Below are 27940 nucleotides of genomic sequence, written 5' to 3' on the forward strand. Positions count from 1 at the left end.
TACCATATGTTTTTTGTTGTTATTTTATTGTGGTGTTTTATTTTTTTGGTTGTACAGAAGTTGTGTATTAAAATATAATCTTTCTTTTTAAAAAAAAAATCTATGGGACACAGCCAAAGCAGTTCTAAAAGGAAATTTTAGCCCAGTGTGGCTCAGTGGTTGAAGGTCAACCTATGAACCAGGAGGTCACAGTTTGATTCCTGGTAAGGGCACATGCCCAGGTTGCGGGCTTCATATCAAGCAGGAAGCAGGCAATCAATGATTCTCATCATTGATGTTTTTATCTCTCCCTCTCTCCCTCTCTCTCTGTCTCCCTGTCTCCTCCTCTCTCTGAAATCAATAAAAACATTTTTAAAAGGAAATTTTATAGTAATATATACAATCTAACTTACCCCTAACAGAACTAGAGAAAGAAGAACAAACAAAGCATAAATGAGTGGAAGAAATAATAAAAATCAGAGTGAAAATAAATGCTGTAGAATCTTTAAAAAAATAATAGAAAAGATCAATGAACCCAAGAGCTGATTCTTTGAAAAAGTAAATATTGATAACCTTAGCCAGACTCATCACACACACAAAAAAGCCCAAATAAGATCAGAAATGAAAGAGAAGTGACAACTATATGCCAACAAATTGAACTACCTGGAAGAAATGTATAAATTCCTAGAAGCATCCAATCTTCCAAGGCTGAATCAAGAAGAAACAAAATCAGCCCTACCCAGCTTGGATCAGTGGATAGAGTGTCAGCCTGCAGACCAAAGGGTCTCGGGTTCAATTTTGGTCAAGGGCACATACCTTGGTTGCAGGCTCCTACCCGGCCCAGGCCCTGGTCAGAGATCATGCAGTAGGCAACCAATCAATGTGTTTCTCTCACATTGATGTTTCTCTCTCCTTCTCTCTTCCACTCTCCCTAAAAGTCAATGGAAAAATATCCTAGGGTGAGGAAGAGGAAGAAGAAGAGGAAGAAGAAGAAGAGGAAGAAGAAGAAGAGGAAGAAGAGGAAGAAGAGGAAGAAGAGGAAGAAGAGGAAGAAGATGACGAAGAGGAAGAGAAGACAGAAGAAGAAGAAGAGGAAGGAAGAAGAAGAAGAGGAAAAGAAAAAGAAGAGGAAGAAGAAGAAGAAGAGGAAGAAGAAGAAGAAGAGGAAGAAGAGAAGAAGAGGAAGGAAGAGGAAAAAGAGGAAGAAGAAAAGAAGAAGAGGAAGAAAGAAAGAAGAAGAAAGAAGAAGAAGAAAAAAAAGAAGAAGAAGAAGTGCCGAAAGACGAAGAAGAGCAGAAGAGACATAATGAAGAATACAGAAGGAGAAGCAGACAAGAAGAATCAGACGAATAAGCCACCAAACCACATAATAAGAATCTCTGAACAGACTGATAACTGCTAATGAAATTGAATCAGTAATAAAAAAAAAAAAAAAACTCCCAACAAACAAAAGATCTGGACCAGATGGCTTAGGAGTGAATTTTACTAGACATTCAAAGAGGAATTAATATTTGTACTTCTCAAACTATTCCAAAAAATTGAACAGGAGGGAAGGCTCCCAAACTCATTTTATGATATCAAAACCAGACTATAATAAAATAAGCCAATATCCCCGATGAATACACATGCAAAAATCCTCAACAAAATATTAGCAAACTGAATTCAGCAATACATTAAAAAAATCATATACCATGATCAAGTGGGATTTACTCCCAGGATGGAAGATTGGTTCAATATCTGCAAATCAATTAACATGACATACCACATAAGTAAAATGAAAGATAAAAATCACATGATCATCCCTGGCTGGTATGCTCAATGCTTAGAGCACTGGCCTGAGCATGGAAGGGTCACAGGTTCAAGTCCTGCTCAAGTGTACCTACCTGGGTTGCAGGTGGATCCCTGCCCCAGTTGAGGTGCATGTGGGAGGCAACCATTGATGTGTTTCTCAATGTGTCTCTCTCACATCGATGTTTCTCTCCTCCTCTAACCCTTCCACTCCCTCTAAAAAAAGTCAATGGAGCTCAGCCAGTGTAGCTCAATGGTTGAGGGTCGATTCCTGGCCAGGACACATGCTGGGGTGGCGGGCTCAATCCCCAGTAGGGGGTGTGTGGGAGGCGGCTGATCGATGATTCCCATCATTGATGTTTCTATCTCTCTTTTCCTCTCTGAACTCAATAAATATATATTTAAAAATCTATGGGAAAAATACCCGAGGGTGAGGATTAACAACAACAACAAAAAAGAATCAACCAATGAATGCATAATTAAGTGGAACAATAAATTGATGTTTTTCTGTATATATAAAATCAATCAATAAAATTTTTTTAATTACATGATCATATTAATAGATGCAGAAAAGCATTTGACAAAATCCATCATCCATTTATGATTTAAAAAACTTGGCTAAAGCCCTAGCTGGTTTGGCTCAGTGGATAGAGCGTTGGCCTGTGAACCAACGGGTCTCAGGTTCAATTCCGGTCAAGGGCATGTACCTTGTTTGCAGGCTCCTTGGGCCCTGGCCCTGGTCGGAGTTCATGCAGGATGCAACCAATTGATATTTCTCTCTCACATCGATGTTTCTCTCTGTCTTTCCCTCTCTCGTCCACTCTCCCTAAAACTCAATAGAAAAATATGCTCAGATGAGGATGAACAAAAACAAACAAACAAAAACTTGGCTAAGTAGGGATAAAGGGAATATACCTTAGCATAATAAAGGCCAGACATGACAAACCACAGGTAGCAGCATATTCAACAGTGGAAAGTTGAAACCTTTTTCTTAAGATCAGGAACAAGACATGACTGTCCACTTTCACCACTTTTATTCAGCATAGTATGGAAAGTCCTAGCCATAGCAGTCAGACAAGAAATAGAAATAAAAAGCATCCAAATTGGAAAGAAGTAAAAGTATCATTATTTACAGATGACATGATATATATACATAGAGAATCCTAAAGAATCCACAAAAACTGTTAGAATAAATGAATTCAGTAAAGTAGCACAATACAAAATTAATATCCAAAAATTGGTTGCATTTGTATATACCAATAATGAACTCAGAAAGAGAAATTAAGAAAATAATCCCATTTATAATTACATCAAAAATAATAAAATTAGGAATAAATTTAACCAAGGATGAAAAGAAAACTATAAATCACTGAAGAGAGAAATTGAACAAGATATAAATAAATGGAAGGATATACTGTGCTCATGAATAGGAAGAATTAACTATGTTAAAATGTCCATACTACAAAACCAACCTACACATTCAATGCAATCTCTATCAAAATACGAATGACATTTTTCAGAGAACTAGAATAAATAATCCTAAAATTTATGTGGAACCACAACAACAACCTGAATAGCCAAGGCAAGCTTTTGTTTTTTTTTCTGCCAAAGCAATCCTGAGATAGAAGAACAAAGTTGGATGTTTCACACTATCAGGTATCAAACTATACTACAAGGATATAGTAATCAAAACAGCACGGTACTGGCATAAAAACAGACACATAGATCAGTAGAACAGAATACAGAACCCAGGAATAAACCTACATGTTTATAGTCAATTAATCCATGACAAAGGGAAACAAAACAACAACAAAAAAGGGACTACATCAAACTAAAGAGTTTCTGCACAGCAAAAGAAAATGTCAACAAAATGAAAAGACAACCTATTGAATGGGAAAGTATATTCACCAATGATATATCCGAAAGTGAGTTAATATCCAAAATATATAAGGAACTCATACAACTTAACATAAAAAAAAACCAACAATCTGATTTTAAAAAATGGGCAGATGACTTGAACAGACATTTTTCCAAAGAGGATATATATACACATATGGCCAACAGACATATGAAAAGATTCTTAAAGTTACTAATCATCAGAGAAACGCAAATTAAAACCACAATGAGATATCACGTCATACCTCTCAGAATGGTTATCATCAATAAATCTACAAGCAAGTGTTAGTATGTGGAGAGACGAGAACCCTCATGTACTGTTGATGGAATTACATATTGGTGCAGTATGGAGGGTCCTCAAAAATTAAAAATAGAACTACCATGTGACCCAGCAATTCCACTTCTGGGTATTTATCCAAAGAAATCCTAAAAACTAACTCGAAAATACATATGTACCCCCATGTTCAGTGCAACATTAACAACTAGAGGCCCGGCACATGAAAATTCATGCACTGGAGGAGGTCCCTCAGCCTGGCCTGGCCCCTCTCACAGTCCAGGAGCCCTCGGGGTGGAAGGTGACCCGGCGATTAGGGGAACACAATGCCCCCATCACACCTCTGCTGCTGCCACTGCCAGCAGTGCAAGCCTCAGCTGACCCTGGTTACCTGAGCCTCAGGCTGGCCCTGGGCAGCTGGGGGGCTGTGGGGACTGGGCACCACCATCTTGTGACTGTGGGCACTGCCATATTTGAGGGCGGGGCAGTCAATTAGCATATTCCCTCCTTATTGGCTGTGGGCACTGCCATCTTTGTGAATTTCCCTCTTTATTAGATAGGATAGCCAAGATATGGAAGCAACTAAGTGTCTGTCAATAGACAAATGGATAAAGAAGATATGGTGCATATACACAATGGAATATTACTCAGCTATATAAAAAGAATGAAATCTTGCCATTTGGGGTAACATGGGTGGACCTAGTGGGTATTATGCTCAGTAAAATAAGTCAGATGAAGAAAGACAAATACCATATGATTTCATTTATATGTGGAATCTAAAAAACAAAATAAATAAACAAAACAGACACAAACTCACAGAAACAGAGAACATTTTGATGGTTGCCAGATGGGAGGGGGTTGGAAGGATGGGTGAAAAGGGGGAAGGTATAAAAATGTACAAATTGGCAGTTATAAAAACAGTCACAGGCATGTAAAGTACAGCACAGGGCAGTGATGGCGAACCTATGACACATGTGTCAGAGGTGACACTCGAACTCATTTTTTTTGGTTGATTTTTCTTTGTTAAATGGCATTTAAATATATAAAATAAATATCAAAAATATAAATCTTGGGGGGGAGGGGAGGTTGGGGGTTAATGGGGGGGATGAGGACACATTTGTAATACCTTAACTAATAAAAAAAATCAAAAAAATTATATAAATCTTTGTTTTACTATGGTTGCAAATATCAAAAAATTTCTATATGTGACACGGCACCAGAGTTAAGTTAGGGTTTTTCAAAATGCTGACACGCCGAGCTCAAAAGGTTCGCCATCACTGGTGTAGGGACTATGGCTTTCTTTGGAAGGAGCACTTTTCAAACTGCTGAGTGGGGATATGAAGTCCAAGTAGAGAGAAGCAGTCTTGTTGAATGGAGGAAAGAGCTGAAATTCAAGAATGCTATCGTACCTGGGACTCTCAGGGCAAGGCACAGGAGAGGAAGGAGCCACACAGAAGGAACCCCAGAAATCTACAGACATTCGCCTCAGATCCTTGGCCAAATCCTATATAATAAAAGGGTAATATGCAAATTGACCAAATGGTGGAATGACTAGTCACTATGATGCACACTGACTACCAGGGAGCAGATGCTCAATGCAGGAGCTGCCCCCTGGTGGTCAGTAAGCTCCCACAAGGGGAGCACTGTTCAGCCACAAGCCGGGCTGATGGCTGGTGAGTGCAGTGGCCTTAGCGGGAGCCTCTCCCACCTCCACAGCAGTGCTAAAGATGTTCAACTGAGGGCTCCCGGACTACAAGAGGGCGCAGGCCAGGCTGAGGGACTCCCACCCCGAGTGCACAAATTTCGTGCACTGAGACTCTAGTGTGTAATATAAACTGAGACTCTATGAGGCCTAGTGGAAAACAGCTCTTGGGGGGAGTGGGTTGATATCAAAGAGAAATTTTAGAGATCATACAGTTTCAACTTTGTCTAAGAGAAAAGACCCTGATAAATATCTTAGGCATTAGTTGAGATCTCTAGAAAGGCCAAGCCTGAAGAGTATGTACCACACTCTATGAGTAGGGGCTACATACTAGAAGTAATGGGGGTGAGAGTGAGGGAGACCTGAATTATACCCATGCTAATAGCTGGAAACAAATCCTTGATAGGTTCAAGGTGATCAGTCAGTAATTTAATTCCATTATTTACTTTTTAATATATTTTGATTTTTGAGAGAGAAATGGAGAGTGATAAAGAGATAGAAACATTGATGAGAGAGAAACATCATCAATCAGCTGCTTTCTGCACACTCCCCTCCGCCCCCCACCAGAGCTTTGAGTCCACAACCCAGGAATGTAACCTGACCGGGAATCGAACCGGTGACCTCTTGGCTCCTGGCTCTATGCTCAACTGCTGAGCTATACCAGCTGGGCAAAACTATATTTTTTAGAGGAAGATAATATTATCCAGAATCTCTACAACATAACATAGTGTTCAGCATACAATCCAAAATGGCTAGTTATGTGAAATAGGAAAATATAGTTAATAAAAAAAGATCCACAGATGACCAAGATAATTTAAAATATGTTAAAGAATTAGAGATAAAAGGAGACAGTGGATGGAGAGATGGAACAATAAAAGAAAAATGGCAACTCTAGCCTAGCTGGTATGGCTCAGTGGTTGAGCACTGACCTATGAACCAGGAGGTCATGGTTCAATTCTCAGTCAGGGCATATGCCTGGGTTGCCAGCTCGAACTCCAGTAGGAGGCAGCTGATCAATGATCTCTCTCATCACTGATGTTTCTATCTCTTCCTCTGCCTTCCTCTCTAAAATCAATAAAAAATATTTTTTTAAAAAGAAGAAAAAACAAATCTAAAAACCAACCAAATAGAAGTTTTACGATTGGAAAGTATAAATATCTGAAATGAAAAATCCATTAGATGGATTTAACAGCTAACTGGACACCGCCCAAGAAAGAATTGGTGAATTTGAAGACAGGTAAATAGTTATTCACACTGAAGCACAGAAAGAAACAAGAATTAAAAAGGAAATTGAGAGAGGGAGAAAGAAACAAAGAACAGATATCTGAGATCTGCATGACAGTGTCAAGTTATCTAACATATATACATGTATTGGATGCTCAGAGAGAGAACACGGCAGGAGGATATCTTAAAAGATAACAGCCAGTAATTTATTGAATTTGATAAAAGATATTAACCTGCCGAAACCGGTTTGGCTCAGTGGATAGAGCGTCGGCCTGCAGACTGAAAGGTCCCAGGTTCGATTCCGGTCAAGGGCATGTACCTGGGTTGCGGGCACATCCCCAGTAGGGGGTGTGCAGGAGGCAGCTGATCGATGTTTCTCTCTCATCGATGTTTCTGACTCTCTATCTCTCTCCCTTCCTCTCTGTGAAAAATCAATAAAATATATTTTTTTTAAAAAAGAAGAAAAAAAAGATATTAACCTACAAGTCAGGGAAGCTCAGCAAATTCCACACAAGATTAATACAAAAAAGACCATACCTAGGCACAACATAATCAGATTTGTGAAACCACAGAAAAAGAGAAAATCTTTAAAGCAGTTAAAAGATGAAAGAGACATTTGTGTGAACAACAATAATAATGACAGTTGAATTCATTAGCTATAGTGGAAGCCAGAAGAAAACAAAGTGACCGGTGGGGAAAAACACTGTCAACCTAGTATTCCATACCCAACAAAAAACATTCTTCAAAAATGAGCACGAAATAAAGAAAATTTCAGGCAGAAATGAGAGGATTTGTCACCACCAGACGCTTGGTGCAAGAGATACTAAAAGAAATTGTTCACACCTCAGAGGAATGATTCTACATGGAAGCCCATATCTGCAGAAAGGGATGAGAAACAATCCAACGATCTTTTTCAGTTGTTTTTCTCATACTAATCTGAATTTGGAAAGGAAAGGACGAGAAATTTTTTACCTTCCTCTCAATTGGGCATACAGACAGAGTTCCAGGATTGCTAACTTTGGTAAGAATTTTTACCCTCCACTGGCTTCTGCCAGTTTTCCCAGGATCCTATTGCAGGTTCCAGAGCAAACAGGATATCCCAGTGGGTTCCATCTGAGTCATCCAGAAACTACAGTGAAAGAAAAATAACTTTCCCTCTACCCTTCTGTGTTGTTGGCTGAGACCACTGTAATAAAAGATAGATGAACAAGAGAAAAATGAACAGAAGTTTACTAACATGCATGCCTCCTGTAAATACAGGTGATGTCCAGGAGAAATGAGTCAACTCCCACGGTGACTTGAGCCACCAGCTTACATACCATCGTCAGCTAAAGACAAGAGAAAGGTGTTGGAAGCCAGTAATGGGGAGGTTACCAGCAAAAGCGTGATAAGCAAGGGGGTAAGTTTGTTATGCAGATCTATTAGTTATGCCTTGTTCATTGATAAGATTCTCTTGAAATTTAGTCATCCTTCTCTTTCCAGGTACAGAGAGGGAGACACCCTTTCAAATGGAGGTTTCCTTTATAAGCAAATTTCCCTCAAAAGGTTACCTTCTCTGCTTTTCAGAGTTTCTACCATTTTTCAGAATGATCAGCTCAAAATAATCCTTATGCCTAAGAAACATATTTGGGGGTGGCATAGTCTGCTATCCTTCAGTACTTTTGAATGCCACAATTAAAAACGGAGAAAAAGCCTTTTATTTTTCATGACAAATACTGTACTATCGTTTCCCAACTTCCAGTTAAACGTTTCCTAGGACCCAGGCCCAGCTCTGGGACTCCTACAGTTTCAATAGGTATTAGGGATCCCTTTTGCCAAAAAGTAGAAACAACTAAATGCCCATTGACTGGTGGTAAAAATATAATTAAACAAACAAACAAACAAAAAACCACACAATTCGCTAAGTGAAAGGGACCAGACCAAAAGGTCACATGTTGTATGATTCCATATGTGAAATGTCCAGAATTGGTGAATCCATGGGAACAAGGAGTAGATCAGTGATTGCCAGGACATGAGGAGGATGGAGGATTGCGAGAGATACAGTGTTACCTGTGATGTTGGCAGGGAAATAGCACCAGTCGTTACAGGTAAAGTTGGAGCTCGGTTCAACTGAGTTTGGCCAAGAATTCAGAGGCAGGAACGCAGGTACGGAAGTAGTGGAAGTGAGCCAAGCTAGGCTGGAAGGCTCAGGAAACAAGTTACAAAGGCAGAAGAAGGGCCCTTGGAGCTTAAGAGAGAAAGGCCAAGCTAATGCATTTGGGGCGGGAGGAGGGGAAAGGCGGGAGAGCAAGGCTCAAGCAAGCTCCTGAGAGGAAAGCAAGCCCTGGGTCCTTCCTCTTGAAGGTTTTATTTTTATTTTTTTAAATAGATTTTTATTGATTTCAGAGAGGAAGGGAGAGGGAGAGAGACATCAATGATGAGGGAGAATCATTGATCAACTGCCTCCTGCATGCTGCCTACTGGGGATTGAGCCCGCAACCCAGGCATGTGCCCTGACTGGGAATTGAGCTGTGACCTCCTGGTTCTTAGGTCGATGCTCAACCACTGAGCCACACTGGCCAGGCCTCTTGAAGGTTTTAAGGGCTGGAGCTGACCTAGCTGGTTTGGCTCAGTGGATAGAGCATTGGCCTGTGGACTGAAGGGTCTCAGGTTCGATTCCGGTCAAGGGCATATACTTTGATTGCAGGCTCCATCTCCCGGCCCAGTTGTGGCCCAAGTGGGAGGCAACCAATTGATGTGTCTCTCTCATATGGATGTTTCTCTCTCTGGCTCTCTCCCTCCCTTCTACTCTCTCTAATTAAATAAATAGGTAAATAAGTTAATAACTAAATTAAGGCTGGGAGTTCAGCAGAGGATCTCAATAGAATCTTCATCTGCTTTATGCTGATGCACCAAAATGAGGTCCATTCCCTTAACTTCATCTACTCTTGGGTGTGGTTGGCACTAATTGGATGTTTGTTATCTGTCTCCCTGAGTAGGGTGATTTAAGCTATTTACCCTCTGGTTGGGGGGAAGGGTACATTATTTACTCTTAAGTGTCCTTGGTTAGGGAAGATGCTTGGCCTTTTAACTCTGTCTCAATTTCCCTATTCCACTTGTCCTGGCTTACTAGGCTGTCTCAACAGCTAATGGGTATGGCATTTCTTTTCCGGGCGTGATGAAAATATTCTGGGATTAGATAGTGGTGATGGTTGCACAACCTTGTGACTACTAAAAGCCACTTAATTATACAGCATTAAAGGGGTAAATTTTATGGTAAGTGAATTTTATGGTATATTTCAATTCTTTAGAAGGGACTATTAAAAAAAAAAAAAAAAGAAAAGAAAAAGGAAAGCATTGCAGATGATATTTTGGTTTCATAATAAAACAAGAGATTATTTTCCAAAAGAAAAAAAAGAAAGAAAGAAAAAGAAATCTCTTTCGGTTTTTGCAGACTTCTTTAGTCCCCCATCCACCCACCCAGACAATCTTTTGTCTGCTGCCACCAATCAGACTTGCCCTTTAATTTGGAGCTTGGCAGGTAAATTAGAAAGGAGCTCCCAAGTAAAGAGGAGTCCTACATGGGTCTGAGCCTCCCACACTCCATGACTCACTTTACCCAGTCACAGGCTTCCCTTCCTGTTTATCATCTGGGAGAAAGGACAAAATGGCACTTGGTTTTTGTTTTTGTTTTGTTTTTGTGTGTGTGTGTGTGTGTGTGTGTGTGTGTGTGTGTGTGTGTGTGATCCTTACTGAGGATATAATTTTCATGGATGAGAGAGGGAGAGAAAGTGGGAGAGGGGGAGAGGTTGGGAGAAACATCAATATAAGAGAGAAACATCAATCGGCTGCCTCCCAGGGATCAAACCCACAACCTGGGTATGTGCCCTGATCGGTAATCAAACCCTTTTGGTACACAGGATGATGCTCTAACCAACTGAGCCACACCATCCAGGGCAAAATGACACCTGCCTTTTGTGGGGGTCTTTTCCACAAACTTTGTGTAAGCCAAACTTTGCAAACAATGGTTTTCTAAGCAACCTCTGACCAATTCTTTTCAAATACAATTGCTCTCCAATAATAGGACTGTCCTTTCCCAGCCAACGAAAGTTCATTTTGAAATCTCACTTAAGAAAAAAAGCTTAGGTTCTCACAAAGATTGGCCATGGTGAAGCACTTGCAGGAATGTCGGTCTTTGGGGTTTTATGTTGAACCCTGGGACAGGTGACCAAGTCAGGTAGCATGCGCAGGGACCTCCTGTTCTAGAGGGAAGATGCTGCCTGGAGACCTGCCCCCCCTTTGTCACTGCCCATCACACTCAGCCAGCTTCTCAGCCTCCGAGACCACAGCAGGCCCTGCGCATTTTACTAGCCTTAGTCAGTCAACAGTTTAGAAAAGATGTGAGTCAACTCATCCAAAGTATAGGGTGACCAAATTTGTCTGCGTGCCACTGACCAGCTGCAGCCCCGAACTCTCTGGACCAGGCTTCATGGGCCTGCAAACTGTGCAGTCAGGGCCCTGCACTCAGAAGAGCCCCCTCGCTTGCCTGAATGCTCTGATGTCACCATCATGAATCATCATAATTTTTGAATGAGGGGTCCTGCATTTTCATCCAATACAAGGCCCCACAAATTATATAGCTAGTCCTGCTTCAGTCACTCAACACATGTTCTCAGGTGACTGGGGAGGTCAGTTCCCATACAACAAGGGACTGGCCAGCCAGGGAGCCTCAGTGGCCCTGGTGGGTCTGACCCACACCCAGCCCCGTCACCCTGGGCTCTGGCCAGCCGGACTAGCTGAGAACAGCCATTCCCAGCTGTGCTCTGGGATCTGAAAGGCCCTTCCTTTCCTAAGAAGCCTCCTTTGGGGTTTCAAGAAGGAAGTGGAGACACAGAGAGGAAACCGCAAACACTTAAAACTCTAATAGCAGCACCACCTCTAGGTCCATGCTCCCTCCTGGAGGGCAGGGGAGGGGCTCTTTCACCCTGAAGCCGCCGTGGGGAGGGGAGCCAGTTCTTCTCCCACCTGTGACACCACAGCAGCTCTGCTCTGAGAGACGAGGCGTGACTGAGACCACCAGCAAAGCTGGGGCGTGGACACAAGGGGTCTCTTTGACCTCTGCAGCGCCTGGACCAGAGGAGCCAGTGGTGTCAGCCAGGGTCGAGCCGGCTCTGCTGACAGAGGTTTCCCTGTTAAGGACGCTGGTGGGGCCATGGCCCAGCCAGCTCATGTGCCCCTGGGAACATTCTCTTACAGAGAACCCCAACGAGGAAGAGAAAGCGGGAGCAGGGCTGTCAACTTCTGCGTTTCTAAAAATAACTCTGTAAAAGGATGAAAGGACCCCAGCACTGTGCTTATTATAATCAAAGAGCTGAAGTCCCCAGCTCAGAGAAAACTAAATGTAGGCTGTTTCCTTTTCTTGTCTAAGTCCCAAACTCTGCCTCCAGACTGTTAGTTCTGAAGGCTAAATTTAAAGCCAGAATGAATCCCCACCCTGTCCTTGCCCACCTATCCCTCTGCCCGAGCCAGGAAGGCTGGTGACAGACCAGTCCCTGCTGCCCAGACTGAGCTGGGGACACCTCAAGGAACCTCAGACGCACGCATGAGCTCTTTGCCCCTTTTGTCACTCTGGTGACCACCCTGGGAGCTGATTACATCCCCCAAAATCTCCTGGGAACACTTGAGGCCCAGGCCCTGCAAAAAGGATTACGGCAACTGAGAAGAGACATGTTTTTCCAATTAGTTATAAACCACCCATGTTGGAACTTTTGGGAAACTGGCCACTTGCTTTCACATTACCCAAGTTTCCTCATTCTGTCTTTCTGCATTAAGTTCACAAGGTTTTCAAGCAAATTGGGTACCGAAGGCCCATCACCATGGAATAAACAGGATGCTGATGGCAAAATGCCTCCACCAGAACGCAAACACCAAGGGTCTCATCTTCCGTGAGCCGTGCAAGGAGGGGGTGGATGGAAAACTGACCTACCAAACGCTCCCTACTTCGGGCTCATTCACACACACCAACGAGTGCAATCATGTTTATGTTGCAATTGGATATACATTTTACTACACGCATACATCTTTTTAAAAGAATTTTTTCCCACCGACATTTCTTTCCCAAGCCAAGTCTGGTCCAGCCTGCCAAAGCGGGGAGACCAAGATCCCAATACAGTGAGCTCAGACAGTGAGCTCATGCTCCTTAAAGAGCCTTATCGCGAGCCAGAAAGGCGGAGAATGTGGGGAAAGCAGGGAGACACCATTCTCACGCCTGTGAAGACAAAGCTCGGCAGCTCAGGCAGCAGGGAAGTGAGAAGAGCATCAACCTGTCAGATACAGTCCACATGAGCTTAACAAGGCCATTCTTATTCCCATTTTGCAGACGAGGTAACAGGGGCCCAGGGAGGCTGGGTGCCCCAGACCGCACACACCTTGAATGGTGGTGGAGCTGGGATTTGAACCCATGATGTCTGTCTCTAGAACCTGCTTTACTCCTTAGGCTCTGCATCTGCCAGGTCCTTGAGGAGGACAACTCTCAGGTGCCCCCTCCAAGATTCCCACCCTGGTGTATACGCACCTTCTCAATCCAATACTAATCACTAAGTGGTGCTGTGAGGAGAATTTGGAGATATAATTAAAGCCCCAAGTCAGCTGACCTTGAGGTGGATGGGCCTGACCTTCTCATATGAGCCCTTTAACCTGGGGCCTGGAGGACAGATGAGGGAATCAGATGGGAAGCACAAGAATTTGGCACTGTTGCTGCTTGAAGATGAAGGGGGATCCATGGCAAGGAATGTGTGGCCTCTGGGAATTATTAAGTAAGTCCCCGATTTACAGCCGCCGGGGGAATGCGGACCTGTATGGTAAGGAACCAAACACTGCCAACAATCGGAGGGAGACTGGAAAGGATTCTTCCTGAAGCTTCCTGAAAAGAGCTCAGCCAGTCAGCACCTCGATTTCAGCCCAGCGAGGCCTGCTGTGTCAGACAAACTGCCAATCTGTCACTCGGCGCTACGGTCCCTGACCAACGGCCTCACGCGCCAGTCCCAGCTGTCACATCTGCCAAAGACTCTGCATCCTCAGCTGGCCCTGAGGCCTCCACGAGGCCCCACGCTGCCACCACGGGCTCCTGCAGGCCCCTGAGAGCACTGCTCCTTCTCTGCAGGAACCAGGGTCAGTGCGGTGGGAGAGGGCTGGCCTTGCAATTAGAAGCTGCTGAGCAAGTCTATAACCGCTCAGGGCCACAGTTGTCTCACCTGTTTCTTAACTGCTAACTTCTGGGCAAGCCAGACGGCTCTGGACCTGTGCCGCCGATACCAGCCGCATGTGGCTGTTTAAATTCAAATTCGGATAAAATAGAGGAGGCCCAGTTAAATTTGAATTTCAGATAAACATACATTTTTAGTATAAGTATGTCCCATGCAATTTTGGGGATTTAGTTATACTAAGAAATTATCCATTTATCTGAAATTCAAATTTAGCTGGGCAGTGTGTATTCTTTAATTAATAAAATTCGCTTTTCAGAACAATATTAAGTCTATGGAAAAACTCACAACAGCAGTTTCCATACCCCTGGCACACAGTCCCCCGTCATTAACATCTCACATTGGTATTTGTCACAATCAATGGACCACTGTTATTATTATTATTATTATTAAAGGGCATACTCTTCAGATTTCCTTAGTTTTTCCTAGAGACCTTTTTCTATTAATTCTTGGTACCAGAAATCATTATCTATAAGTATAGGCAGCTGATTTTTTAAAAACTCACTTTGAAGCCCTGGCCAGTGTGGCAGTTGGTTGGAGCATCATCCCTGTACACCAAAAGTTTGCAGGTTTAATCCTCAGTCAGGGTGCTTAGGGGAGGCAACCAATAGATGTTTCTCTCTCACACTGATGTTTCTCTCTTACATTGATGTCCCCCCCACCTTCTGCTCTCTCTAAAATCAATAAAAACATATCCTTGGGTATTTTTTTTTAAAGTCACTTTGGAGCAAAAAGTAAATAATTACTATTTTCTTTTTGTAAATCAATCAAAATTATACCATATCATTTTTGTCAGATTGGCCAAAAAAATTGTTTGTGTGTGTGCTGCAGAATTTTAGTAGTTTATGTTGTGCCATGAGATGAAAACGGTTGAAAATCGCTGTTCTAGAATATCAAGTAAAAGCAAAGTCTACCCAAACATAGGTCGTTCACGTACCACCCATTCTATTGTTCACTTAATATTTTCCTTTAAATGGACTTTTAAAAAAAGAAAACCATATATCGGTACCTTGAGTTGTCCTTAGCAGCAGCCTAGCACCAAGGAGGGTCGAGGATGGCCAGAACAGCCAGTGGGTGGTGTAGCCCGGTTCCTTTGTATGAGCTTTTCCCATCCTATTTTTCCTCTTCCTCGGGGAAACTGGGGACAAGTGGCCCTGTTGGTTCTGGTCCTAAGGGCCCCCGTGTCAATCCTTCATTTGTCCTTCCTCTGGCCAAGGTCCAGCTCCTCTGGACTCCAAGGTCCCCATCAGAGGAGGCAAAGGGCTCAGCAGTCAACCATCTCCAGGGCAGCTCCGACTCCTGGCCGGTTGCGTCCGGGCCAGGAACCTGTAGATATACCGCTGCTACACCTGGCAGGTTTTAAGATGCACCCAGAGAGCTTTCTAAATACTTAGATTAGGGTTGAGACTGGGTTAAAGGCATCCCAGGTGGGGCTGGTAATGAGCCACACCTGACAGTGCTGAGGCCCACGTGCAGGATGCACGGCCTCAGGAGTACCTGGGAGAGTCTCTGTTACTTAAACTTCCATTCTGTTCTGGATGGGAAGCCTAAAACAGTTTTTTGACATCTCAGTTGTGATATCTCACAGAGACCGATTACGTTCATTACTGAAGCTACCCAGAAAATATATAATTAAACCGTAAGTCCTTGTAAGCGGCAGCACAGTTGTGTGGCGGAAGACCTGAGTCTGACATACTTTCTGAAACAGGCACGGAATATGTAATGGGAACTCTGGCTCTGCTTGTTCCTCATCTCAGTGGATACAAACATAGGTGCTAACGGGCCACTCTGAGAAACTCCTTCCCTTTTCCTGTTTGCCCAGGAGGAAGGGAAAAGTAATAGTGTGGTGTTTCCAGGTGCTAGAACCCATGTTTCTTCTTCGTCATCTTTGTCATGTCTCCGGTCCCTTGGATTAGGGACAGAACTAGACTGCATCCCCTCTGGGTTGCCACCACTATATTTTGGTGATGGGTTAACTTATTTTTTGAGTTCCATAGGTTCACAGGTGGATTATATCCAGGGCCTCCCCCCTACCAGATACAGATGATTTCGATGATGAGATGCTGTATATGCGATAGAATTTTGGGGCTGTGGGTCAGGGTGAGGTATTTTGCATCTGGATGGACTTGCATCTTTAGGGGCCAGAGGGCAGGCTGGGTAGGTAGAATGCCTTCCCTTCCCTCCAAAGATGCCCACATCCTAATCCCTGGAACCTATGAATATGTTACCTTATGTGGCAAAGGGGACTTTGTAGATGTGATTAGATAGATGAAGGGCCTTGAGCTGGGGAGATCAGCCTGATGAGCCCAATCTAGCCATAAGCCCTTAAAAGCAGAGACCAGGTGGCAAGCAAGAGAGATGAGGCAGAGTGGGAGGTCAGAGGGATTTGAAGGCTGAGGAGACACCGTGCTTCACAGGGAGCAGCCATGTGTCTTTTGTTCACCGCATATCCCCAGAGCCTGGAACCCAGCAGGTGTTGAGGAAGTGCTTGGTGACAGAAAGACCAATGAAGTGACTGCCTGGATTCCAGTTAATAGCCATGTGGACAAGCTCCCTCATCTCTGTGACTCCAAATTTTCCCTTTGCTACAGATGATGGAGGTCAATCACCCAGTTAATACACAGTAGAGCTGGGGCTCAAAGAAGGACCATTGGAACCCATCTGGTTGCCAAATCCAATGCCACCCCCACATGCTACCACCACGACAGCTTGGCCACAATGGGCAACACCCCCGTAGTCGAGAGCTGTGAAGCTTATGGCCTGGTTTTGTTTTTTTGCTTCCTTCTGTGGCCACTGGCTGTCATCCCATTTTGGATGGCACACGCCAGCAGGGGGTGCTAGCACCTAAATGTAAAGACCATGAGCTCCCACTGGAGGACTACGAAGGCTGAGTCTGATGAAGCAAGACTGCTGATATAAATCCTCTTAGAAAAAAGGGTTGGAGAGAACAGCCCTTATTGGAGAATAGCACAGGGCTGCCTGTATTACCCAACATTCTTAAAAACAACAACCAACCAAGAGCTCCCAGAGCTGGTCTGAGGAGTTTCTCCATAAAAGCCATCTCAAGCCCTAGCTGGTTTGGCTCAGTGGCTAGAGCATTGGCCTGAGGACTGAAGGGTCACGGGTTCAATTCCAGTTGGGGCACATACCCGGGTTTCAGGCTCAATCCTCAGCAGGGGGTGTGCGGGAGACAGCTGATCAGTGATTCTCACTATTAATGTTTCATTCTCTCTCTCCCTCTCCCTCTCTGAAATGAATTTTTAAAAACTTTTTTTAAGCCATCTCAGAATGAAGGCCCTGGACCCCTCCCCTACAACATCAGACACCAGCTGGCCTGAGACCTGTCGCTGCTACAGCCTGCTAGCCAGATGCTCTTGGACAAAGGGCTTCCATCCCCTTGGCTGCAGTTTTCATAGGCACAGGGGCAATGACACAGTAAAATGAAGTAACAGGGGGAAGCTTCTAGCAGTCCCTGGCACATACCTCTTGGTTGAATTTGCATTCTTTATCCAGAGATGGTTGATGATTCTTGTAGGACTAGATTTCTCTCTCCACCCCCATTACCACCCCCACCCTCCCTCGTCAACTCAGCTGTCTCCCTCCTTTTCCTCCAGACTTTTCTGTCTTTACCGAGTCTTTATCTGTTCAGAACATTCTAAAACATTCTGGCAAGCACCCTCAGCCCAGTTACAAAATACCCTCGGGGTGCTTGATTTAAAAGGTACACTAAAGCATGGCCTTTAAGGGCTCCTTTCATTTGAAAACTTGTGTGCCAAGTGCAAATTCAAGAACATTGTGCCTTGCCTGACCAGAGTGGCTCAGTGGTTGAGCATCGACCTATAAACCGGGAGGTCACAGTTCAATTCCTGGTAAAGGCATATGCCCGGTTGCAGGTTTGATCCCCAGTGTGAGGCAAGCAGGAGGCAGCCAATTAATGATTCTCTCTCATCATTGATATTTCTCTCTCTCTCTCTCTCTCTCTCTCTCTCTCTCTTCTCTCTCTCTTTCTCTTCCTCTCTGAAATCAATTAAAATATATATATTTTTAAAAAGAACATTGTGCCTTTGCTTGTATATTCCCTCTGTCTTCCTAACTAAAAACCAGCCATTCACTGAACATTTACTCACTGCCCATATATATTACACAAGGCCCGATGCTGGGTGGAGACAGAGAGAGATATAAGACACAATCACATCACTGGAGGCTCCTCCAATGCAGACAGAGAATGTGCCTCTGTGGAGATCTGCACTGAGAAGGGGGCTCTAATCTGGTTTTCTATGAACCTTCCGGGTACCACCCTGTAGACAAATTATGTCCACTTCACAGACTGACCTCCAAGCCCAAGTGCAGACAGGAAAGGACCGGGATTGGAGTCCAGGTGTGGCTAAGTCTTTTCTTTATCTCAAGCAGGTAGGGGGCCCCTAAAAGATGTGCTTTTTGCACAGCCTCCAAGAGGTCTGCTAAATGTAGGTCACTATGGCAGAAAATGAATACCCGCCCCCCCCCCCCTTCTTATTCTTGCAAACAGGCAGCTGTTCTGGGAGTTTGGGCCGTGGCCTGAGGTTTAGCAACATGAGCCTAGGCAACACGGGACATCTGGTGGCCCAACAGATCTCAGGACCATGCTGTCACGGCAGACACCCCTGGGATTTGCAGACGACTACACACAGCGCGTCTTTCGGGTCCTTTTTCTCCTTGACCATTAAATCATAAACAGGCCAGGAGACAAAACAACTATTTCACGTGTCATTCTTTCCCCTTCCTGCTTCACCTGATGCATAAGATTTTTGTGGTAAAACATGAGCTTTACAAGAATATGCAACAGAAAGAATTAAGGAACTCAGTGATCCAAAAACCAGCTAAATGAGGAGTTTCTTTTCTTTTTTTTTCTTCTAATGTAAAGCAGTTCCAAGAAAAGTGAAGTCACAGCCCCGGGTGCTTATTTTCAGTTCTTAGAAAAGAGCCAATTTCAAAAGAGAAGCAGCACGGCTCGAGCACAGTCTGCCCATTTCTGGCGAGGAGTGCTTGGTGATAAACCAACTTTGATTTGGTACCCGCACGCTGAAACCCCTACCCAAGATGCGTTTTCATTTGATGATGTCAAGGAGGAAACGCTAGCTGAAACAGTGAAGAGATTAATATTCAGGGAAACCAGAGGAGCTCGGCTAACATGCTGAGGTGGCACACTTCCAGCAGGGAGCCGCAGGGAGCCACCGGCAGGCTGTGGGACTGTGGGAAAAACACAGGGCACCCTCCTTTTCCCACCCCCACACTGCTGCGTTCCTTCACTGCTCAGGTAGCCATACCAGCCCAATTAGCAATTTTCAATCGGGCATTACTTACCAGAAGTTAGGTAGGGACAAACTGGGTAGAACATGGCAGAGGTTCTCAGCAGCCCGGTTCAATTTTCTAGAAGAAAAGCAGGTCTCAGATAAGGGGAACCGCAGCGTAAGGTCCTACGGGGCCTACCACGTACCCAGTTCAAGGGCTACTATTGGGAGCTCCATGATAATTGTGAAAGATTTAACCTAAGAATCTTATAACGGAGGTCCCATGGACTACATCAAAATTAAATGTCAAGGTAATCAAAAGCAGCTGATCGACTGTCCCACCCAGGAGGAGCCTAAGGAGACATGAGGACTGAATGTAATGGGGTGTTCTGGATGGGATCCTGGAGCAGGACATTAGAAAAACCAAACTAAGAAAATCTAAAGTATAGACTTTAGTTAAGAATATCTCAATATTGGTTCGTTGATTATAACAAACGTACCATACTAATGTAAGATGTTAATAATAAAGGAAACTGGATGTGGTATATGGGAACTCTTTGTAATTTTTCTATATATCTAAAACTATTCTAAAAAAAATATAGTTTTTAAAGGCAACTGATGGATATAAGAACTTACTATTCCTCCCAGCAACAATCATTTGGTGGCTACCATGTGCCAGGCACACATGAAAGTAATTTAGATGCATCTTCATTTATTCCTCACATCAGTGCTATGAGCTGGGAATAATCTGCATCTTCTAAATGAGGAAATTAAGGCTCAGAGAGGTTAGGTAACTTGTTTACAGTCACACAGCAAGCTTAACAACAGATGAAGGGTTCATATTCAGGTCTATAGGCTGCAAAGCTCCAGAAATAGCTCAGCAACATTGCCTGAAAATCCCCAGACTCTGAACATAAACCTCCTCAAAACAAGCTTCAAGAGGTCAACAAGCCCAGATCAGTAATAAAAATGATGCATCATTTCCAATTTGCCCACCTTTAAAAGAAAATGCTGTAGTTTAAAAACACAGCAAACCCAAAACACTGAAAATACCAAATGCTGGCGAAGATGTAGAACAACAAAAACTCATATACTGCGGATGAGAAAGCAAAATGGTATAATCACTTTGGAAGACAGTGCCAGAGCTGAAGATGTGTTCCCCCATATTGCTATGCTGAAATGTGGGGCCTCTGAGATGTGATTAGATCGGGATGGCAGAGCCCTCAGGAATGGGACCAGTGCCCTTGTAAGAGACCCCAGAGAGCTCCCTTCTCTCTTCTGCCATGTGAAGACACTGTCAAAGGACAGCCATCTATGAGCCAGGAAGCAGCACCTTGATTCTGCCAGTACATTGATCTTGAACTCTCCAGCCTTCAAAACTGTGAAAAATAAATGTCAATTGTTTGTAGGCCCCCCCAGTCTATGGCGTTTGTGATAGTAGCCCCAGTGAACTGAGACAGTCTGGCAATTTCTTACAAGGTGAAGCATAGGCTTGCACATGATCACCAGTTGTGCTCCCAGGCATTTACCCTGGTAAGTTGAAAACATGTCCACAAAACCTGCACACAAATGTTCATTTCAGTAGGTGCCCTTCAGTAGGTGCATGGGTAAACAAAGCATCGTACATCCATACAGTGGAGTATTATTCAGCAATAAAAAGAAATCGGGCCCTGGCCAGTGTGGCTCAGTTGGCTGAGTACCATCTTACGCACCATAAATTTGCTGGCCCCATTCCCGGTCACAGCATATGCCCAGATTATGAGCTCAATCCCCAGTAGGGGGTGTGCAGGAGGCAGCCAATCAATGTTCATGCTCACATCGATGTTTCTCTCTCTCTCTCTCCCTTCCTCTCGCTCTAAAAATATCAAGTTTAAAAATCTTTAAAAAAAAAATCGGTATTAAGTTGTGAAAAGACATGAGAAATGTTAAATGTATATCACTAAGTCAAAGAAGCCAGTCTGAAAAAAAAAATTCTATCTGTACGATTCCAACTATATGACATACTGGAAAAGGCAAAACTATGGAGATAATGGGAAAAAAATCAGCGGTTTGCCAGGCCTGAAGGGGGAGAAAGGAGTGAACAGGCGGAGCACACAGGACTTTTAGAGCAGTGAAACTATGCAGTGTGATACCATAATGGTCATAAATGTAAAACTTACAGGACTGTATATCACAAAGAGTGACCCATAATGTAAATTATGGACTTTCGTTAGTAATAATGTATCAATTATATGAGACACTGAGGAATGGGGTATATGGGAACTATGTACTTTTTGCTCTTTGTTTCTATAAATATAAAGATGTTCTTAACTAGGTCTATTTAAAAAAAACCATACAGCATGTAAAACAATTTATTAGTGGTAGAAGATAAATAATCCAGCAAAACTTGACAGCAATGTTGGAACAAAACCTGACTCCTTTGACATTTATGATCTAAGGGGAAAAGAGGGTTGGGTAAGAAGCAGAGAGCAGAAATCCAGTGTTCAATATAATCACAACAGTCCTTCCATACCAAAAATGCAGAACTCTACACAGGACGATGCTCCCTGGAAGTATCTCACCAAATGTTAAAAGACCGAAGTTAGAAGTTGAGTGAGTGCCTGAAAGTTGTTCTCAATCAATCTTGATTTTAACTTCAACAAGAAATACTGAAAGAATTTCAGCATGTCCTATCATCACCCACATCTAAGGGAAATGGACCCTCAAGGTTGAGTGGTGTTCAAGAGAGCTGTGTCTTTGAGAGGCTGCTGTACTGCTTGACCTGCAAACTGGATATGGAAGTTGTTGATGGAGAAGACGTCGTGGGGCCATGATGTCATCCTTCTTTCACGCAGTCTATTTTCCTGCCCATAACCACACTTTAATCACCATGGACAATGACTGAGATTCAAAGTTTGTACCATAAAATCGAATCGCAGCAGTAACGGAAAAAGTATCATCACTAGTAAAACCTGAGAAATGCAACATGAGATTTCTGTGTGCTTTAGAGAGAACGAACACACACAAACCAAAACAGAGAGAGAATGAACACAACATCTGCTTTTCGTCAGAGCTCAGGGGCAGCAGGGGCTGAGTTAACTGGAGTGCCCCAGCATTTGGAAACCCTGCATCTGGACAACTTGGTGAGCCAAAGCACAGCTCTCAGAGGAACTTTTGAGAAATACACAATGAACAATGTCCGTGAAATCCACATGGAGTAAGAACTTAAGTCCTTTCAGAATTTCCGTTGTTTTTAATGACACTTCCAACATCATCTAAGGAATATTCCTGTGTAAATCTTCTACTTCCAGTGCCCACATGCTTTCATGGACGGGATTATCAGAAAGATCTGTCATCTTCACAGCCTGAAGGCAAGGCTCAGGGCTATAGGCCTGAATCACTCCCATTACCATGACATACTTTCCTAGAAGAAAAAAGACCATGGTAATGTTTACATGGATAAAAAACAAAAAACAAACAAAACAAAACAAACAAATATAAAACAGATTCAGTTCCTTCAGAGGGCTTCACTTTATCAGAGAGGCAAATTGGAGACTTTAAAGAAAAAAAATGCAGAGTAGAGATCAAAATGCCAAGGCGGTCAGTGATCAATATATCTATCTAAAAAGAGCAAAAAGTTCATAGTTCCTGTATATTCCCTTCAGTAGTTTCTCCTATTATTAGAATCTTGCATTGCTAAAATACATTTGTTATAATTGATGATACACTATTATTAACTAAAGTCCATACTTTACATTATAGGTCACTCTTTGTAATATACAGTTCTGTAAGTTTTACATTTATCTATCTTTCTGATATCATATCACACTAGTGGCCCGGTGCATAAAATTTGTGCGGGGGGGGGGGAGGGGGTTCCCTCAGCCAGCCTGCACCCTCTCCAATCGGGGACCCCTTGGGGGATGTCTGACCCTCCCCTGCTGGCCTGATGTCACCCCTAACTGCCCTCCCCTGCAGGCCTGATCGCCCCTAACTGCCTCTGCCTGCCTCATCGCCCCTAACTGCCCTTCCCTGCCGGCCTGATTGCCCCTAACCCCCTGCCAACCTGATCTTGCCCCCAGCTGCCCGCCCCTGCTGGCCTGATCACCCCTAATTGCCTCTACCTCGGCCCCCACCACCATGGCTTTATCCGGAAGGAAGTCAGAGGTCGGGAAGACGGCCAGTCGACCCGGTCTAATTAGCATATTACCCTTTTAGTATAGATAGATTATATAGGATAGGATGGCTTAAATGTGGGGGAAAAGCCTTTTTTAGCAGAAGGAGATGCTCTCGGCAGACAAAAACACATAATCCCTATATCTGGACTGATAGCCAGCCATATGCACTATACCTCCAAACCGGTCATGAAAAAATTGTACTGCTTTCTTACACCTTACACCAAATAGCTGTTGCCCTTAAAACCCCTCCTCAGCCCCCACCTTAGGTTCTGCCTTTGCAGGTCACCCAGGTTAGGTGCTGACTGGTCGGTTTCTATGCCAGTCAGCGTCAGAAGCTACACCTTCTAGGCAGCCACTGGCTCCTGGCACGTCACCCAGATTTGGTTCTGATTGATCGGTTTCTATGCCAGTCAGCGTCTCCGGGCCTATCTGTGGGCCTGATCAAAGAGGCGGGGCTGATCAGCAGCCCAGTGGAGGCCCAGAGAGAAACAGAGGCCTGGCTGCTGGCAAAGCCGGGGGAGATAGAGGGAGGCAACGGCTGATCAACAGCTGCCACGGAGGCTGCGGATCAGACCCTGCCTCCCTCTCTGCAGGCCTCTCTCCGGGCCTTATCCGAAGCCCCCTCCGCAGTCAGTGCTGGGTCGCCACAGCAACCCAGCACTGACTTCCGTTGTTCGGTGGAGCCTTGGTCATTGTGGACATTAGGGACCCTGGCTCTTTATATATAGATAGATAGTTTCACTGCCCTAAGTTCAACATTTAACTTGGAACATGACATTTGTATCTTCTTTGGTTTCTGGTTTTCAAATGTTAAAAAAATAAAAATCAGCAAGCTACCATCTTGCACAAAACAATCACGCCCAAGGAATGGAAAAGACTCACATCAGAGTATGAGCTATAATTAGACAGACTGCTCTCAGGAAGGGGCAGAAAACCCAAGCTTTCTCTTGTCCTTGTTCCTTGCACAATGCCACAGAGTATGTGACTGGTTTCGGTCATGGGAACAATCCTCTTTCTGCAAAGACAGCCTCTAACAGCCCCAAAGCAAATCCAATTTTCCCTCCGTGTTGCCAAAAGATCTGGGCAAGCTACCGCACCCCTCCACCCTACCCCCTGCTGCCCCGTTGTTCTAACTGCCTAGGACCAATCCCTGCCACCTCCTGCTTTATCTCGACCACCAGCTAGGTACACGTAAGCAAATCAACAAGAGGGCAGGCTGCCATCAGGACGATCTAATGACACATTAACTGTGACTCTCTTCCCATTCTAGTGGGGAAGTGGCTCTCCTTGAAAGCAAAACTTGGCAGGTCTTAACCACACAAAACTCAATTGTATAAAAATACCCAAACACAGCAGGAGGGGCAGGCACGCTGCCAGGCCCCCTCCATGCCCTTCCAGGCCACTTTAATCACAATGCCTCCAACAGCACGGCTGAGTCTGCATGTGGGTCTGACTGAAGGAAGCCAGGCAAGCTGACACCTGACCCTCTGGTTTTCAACTCCTGAAAGGATGCACTTAGGTTTCCCTGAACTCGCCTCCAGATTCTACTAAGCAAATAACATAGCATTCCTCAGTGACAGAGGCTAGTTCTAAAAATACATTTGCCATACCCTCTGTGAATGGCCCTGAAGTGCTGGTAAAGACAGAACGCTCAAAAAACAAACAAGCAATGAACAAAGACACAGGAAAAGAAAGAACAAGCCCCAGGAGATCCTAACCAGGAGACGCTAACAGGAGACACACTGGGAAGGCACGCACAACTAGAGGGATGAGCTCAAAGGCATGCGTGCTCTCCTGCCTGAGATCAGACAAGCTGGCTACTAGTCCTGTCTATTCTACCCATTCCTGCTCCTCCATAGTCTCTCCCCACTGTCTCCCCTTTGGTCAGGCCTTCATCCCCTGGACATTTCCATCGCTTCCAGCTGGTCTGCTTCCAGCTGCTTCCTCTTCACAACCATCCCTATCGCACTGCATCAGCGACCTTTCTCAAACGCAGCTCCTGCCTCCAGAGCCCTCTGATCCCAACGTGCAGTCTTGGCACTGTGTTTCTCCCCTCTCCACTGCAGACTGGGAGAGTTCTGACTCAATTCTGCATATGCAGCACCTGACATTTATGGAAACACACTGCTGGCTGTTCCAGAGAAGAAAGCAATGGGGGTACAGCACTGACATGAATATAGCCAATGGCCACCTTGAAACAGGCAGGTCCTTCCACAAACAGCTCAGCAGGATGGGAGCCCTCCCACCTTTCACTGTTGCCCCACATTCTGCGTCAGGCTCCCCAAAGATACGGGGCTCTCTCTCACCTCCAAGGCTCTGCACATGCTGTTGCATAGACCTGGACAATCTCCTGCCTCAGACAGACATAGGGTGACCAACTGTTCTGGTTTTAAAACTGAGAGTTCCACAGGGGTTGCCTGGACCCCCTTCCGTCCTAGGCAACCTGGGAAGATTGGTCCCTACAGGTAACTCCAACACATCCTTCAGGTCACCTCCTCCAATAAGCCTTCCCTGACCCTACAGGCCTGGGCAGGTTGCCGCTCCTCTGAGCCTCTGGCAACCTGTGCTCAAGCCTAGATAGTACGTGTTTTAGTGGTCTGTTTACTTTCTTGGCTCCCTGCCTGCAGACAGTAGGCTGTCAATCAAGATTTAGTATTAATTAAGGAAAGGCAATGGCATGACCCCTGCCTGCAGGCATTCAGGCAGTGGGTAAGTCAGACAGGTTCACCAATGCCCATCAGTTCAAATGCTAAGGTACCTACTGATGCCAAAGTCATGCCATGGCTGGGACTAGACATGGAAGACACCAAGCAGCTCCAGTTGCATGCTAGGCCAAGGGTCAGCAAACTTTTTCTGTAGAGGGCCAGATACTGAAATATTTCAGGCTTTGCCGACAATAGTGTGTCTATCGCAATACTTGATTCTGCAGTTGTAATGCGAAAACAGCCCTAGATATTATATAAATGTGTTGCAATAAAACTTTACGTAGAGCCCTGGCCGGTGTGGCTCAGTTGGTTAAGCATAATCCAGTGCACCCAAAGGTCACAGGTTGATTCCTACTTAAGGAACATGCCCAGGTTGCGGGGTGAGTGTGGAAGGCAACCAATCGATGCTCTCTTTCCCTTTCCCTTCCTCTCTCTCAAATCTATAAAAAGAAAAAATACAGAAATATATTAAAATTTTATCTAAAAAAACCCCTTTAGAGATACTGATGCTTTAATTTCACTGATATTTGAACATTACTTCTTTCCATTTGGAAATGTAAAAACTGTTTTCCGTTTGTCGACCCTCTGAAGAGAGGAGGCCACCTGCAGTTCACTGGCCCTGTGCTGGGCTAATGCTGCAGCAGAGGGCTGAGAGGGAGGGGCGCGGAACAATGGGGCAGGGGCTGGGGCGAGGGAACAGGAGTACGTATTTCATGGTAAGGCACAATGGTCACAATTTTTTGAACTGTCACAATTTTTTGAAAAATCACCTCCTGGGGAGGAGCTTGTTGCAAAAACAATGCTGGGGTCCCTTCCCTGGAGATTACAACTAGGAGGTGTGTGTGTGTGTGTGTGTGTGTGTGTGTGTGTGTGCGCGTGCGCGCGCGCGCGCTGCGTGGAGTGTGTGTGTGTTTGCGGGGGAGGCAGGGGGCGGGGGGGACGCTGGTCCTAGGAACCTGCACTTTAAAAAATCGGGCTGCAGGTGATGCCTATCATCAGGTCAGCTGGGGCGACGCCAGACTGGGGTGGGAACCGGAAGGAAGGGTCCTGAAGCAGGGAACGGGCACTGGCAAAACCCAGAGGAGGGACGACCGGGCCCTGCCCTCTGGCCGCACACAAGGGTCAGCCCCGAGTTCCACTCTGGCCATTACCTGGGGCGACGCAGGGCCGCCCGCGCGGCACCCGCTCCAGGCCGCACACCGAGAAGGCCCCGCTCGGGTCCCGCAGCCGCGCCTTGCCGCCGCCCGCCTCCACCACCGTGCCCTGCATCCACACGGCCGCCAGCTCCAGCGGCGCGCGGCCGGCCGCCGCCCGTGACAGCCGCCACGCGCCCGGGCCGCCTTCCGCGTGGCGCCGCAGCTGCTCCGCCAGCACCTTGATCGGCGGTGACGACGGCAGCCTCACGGCCCCCGGGCCGCCGCCCGAAAACGAGTCCGCTCCGGCTGCCGCTGCCATTACGCCCGGCGGCCACTTTCCCGCCAACTTTGATAGGCAGCGGGGCCGGCCTACGGACACCAATGAGGGGAGAGCTGGTGGAGCCGGCCAATGGTCGGTCAGAAGGCGGGACCTCCCGGTGGAGCGGCCCACACAAGCCGCCAGGAGTGCGCATGCGCACGTAAAGTAAATCACCGCCCCCAAGCTGGGAATGAATGGATATAATGAATTAAGAGAATAAATAAAGGGAGCCGGCCTGTGTGGTTCAATGGT

The 27940-nt window shown here is 45.1% G+C and overlaps 1 protein-coding gene and 1 non-coding gene across 2 annotated transcripts; one reads left to right on the forward strand and one right to left on the reverse strand.

Annotated features, from left to right (window-relative positions):
* The first annotated feature begins 16973 nt into the window (after positions 1-16973).
* Positions 16974-17101, forward strand: LOC118657204. The gene has a single exon (XR_004967927.1).
* Positions 17102-21709: 4608 nt separating this feature from the next.
* RMI2 (RecQ mediated genome instability 2) lies at positions 21710-27721 on the reverse strand. Its single transcript, XM_036310732.1, has 2 exons — positions 27385-27721; positions 21710-22777 (listed from the first exon to the last, which is right to left on the reverse strand). The coding sequence occupies exons 1-2, from the start codon at positions 27686-27688 to the stop codon at positions 22629-22631; spliced, it is 453 nt and encodes a 150-aa protein (XP_036166625.1). The 5' UTR covers positions 27689-27721; the 3' UTR covers positions 21710-22628.
* Positions 27722-27940: the final 219 nt, after the last annotated feature.

The sequence above is a fragment of the Myotis myotis genome, unplaced genomic scaffold, assembly GCF_014108235.1.
Source record: "Myotis myotis isolate mMyoMyo1 unplaced genomic scaffold, mMyoMyo1.p scaffold_m19_p_5, whole genome shotgun sequence".
Taxonomy (NCBI): Eukaryota; Metazoa; Chordata; class Mammalia; order Chiroptera; family Vespertilionidae; genus Myotis; species Myotis myotis.

Excerpts from the sequence above, each read along its gene's own strand:
- RMI2 (XM_036310732.1), bottom strand. The coding sequence starts at position 27,688 with ATGGCAGCGGCAGCCGGAGCGGACTCGTTTTCGGGCGGCGGCCCGGGG. Across the intron at positions 22,778-27,384 it reads GCGGCCCTGCGTCGCCCCAG|GAAAGTATGTCATGGTAATG; the intron begins GTAATGGCCAGA and ends TTTTTCTTCTAG.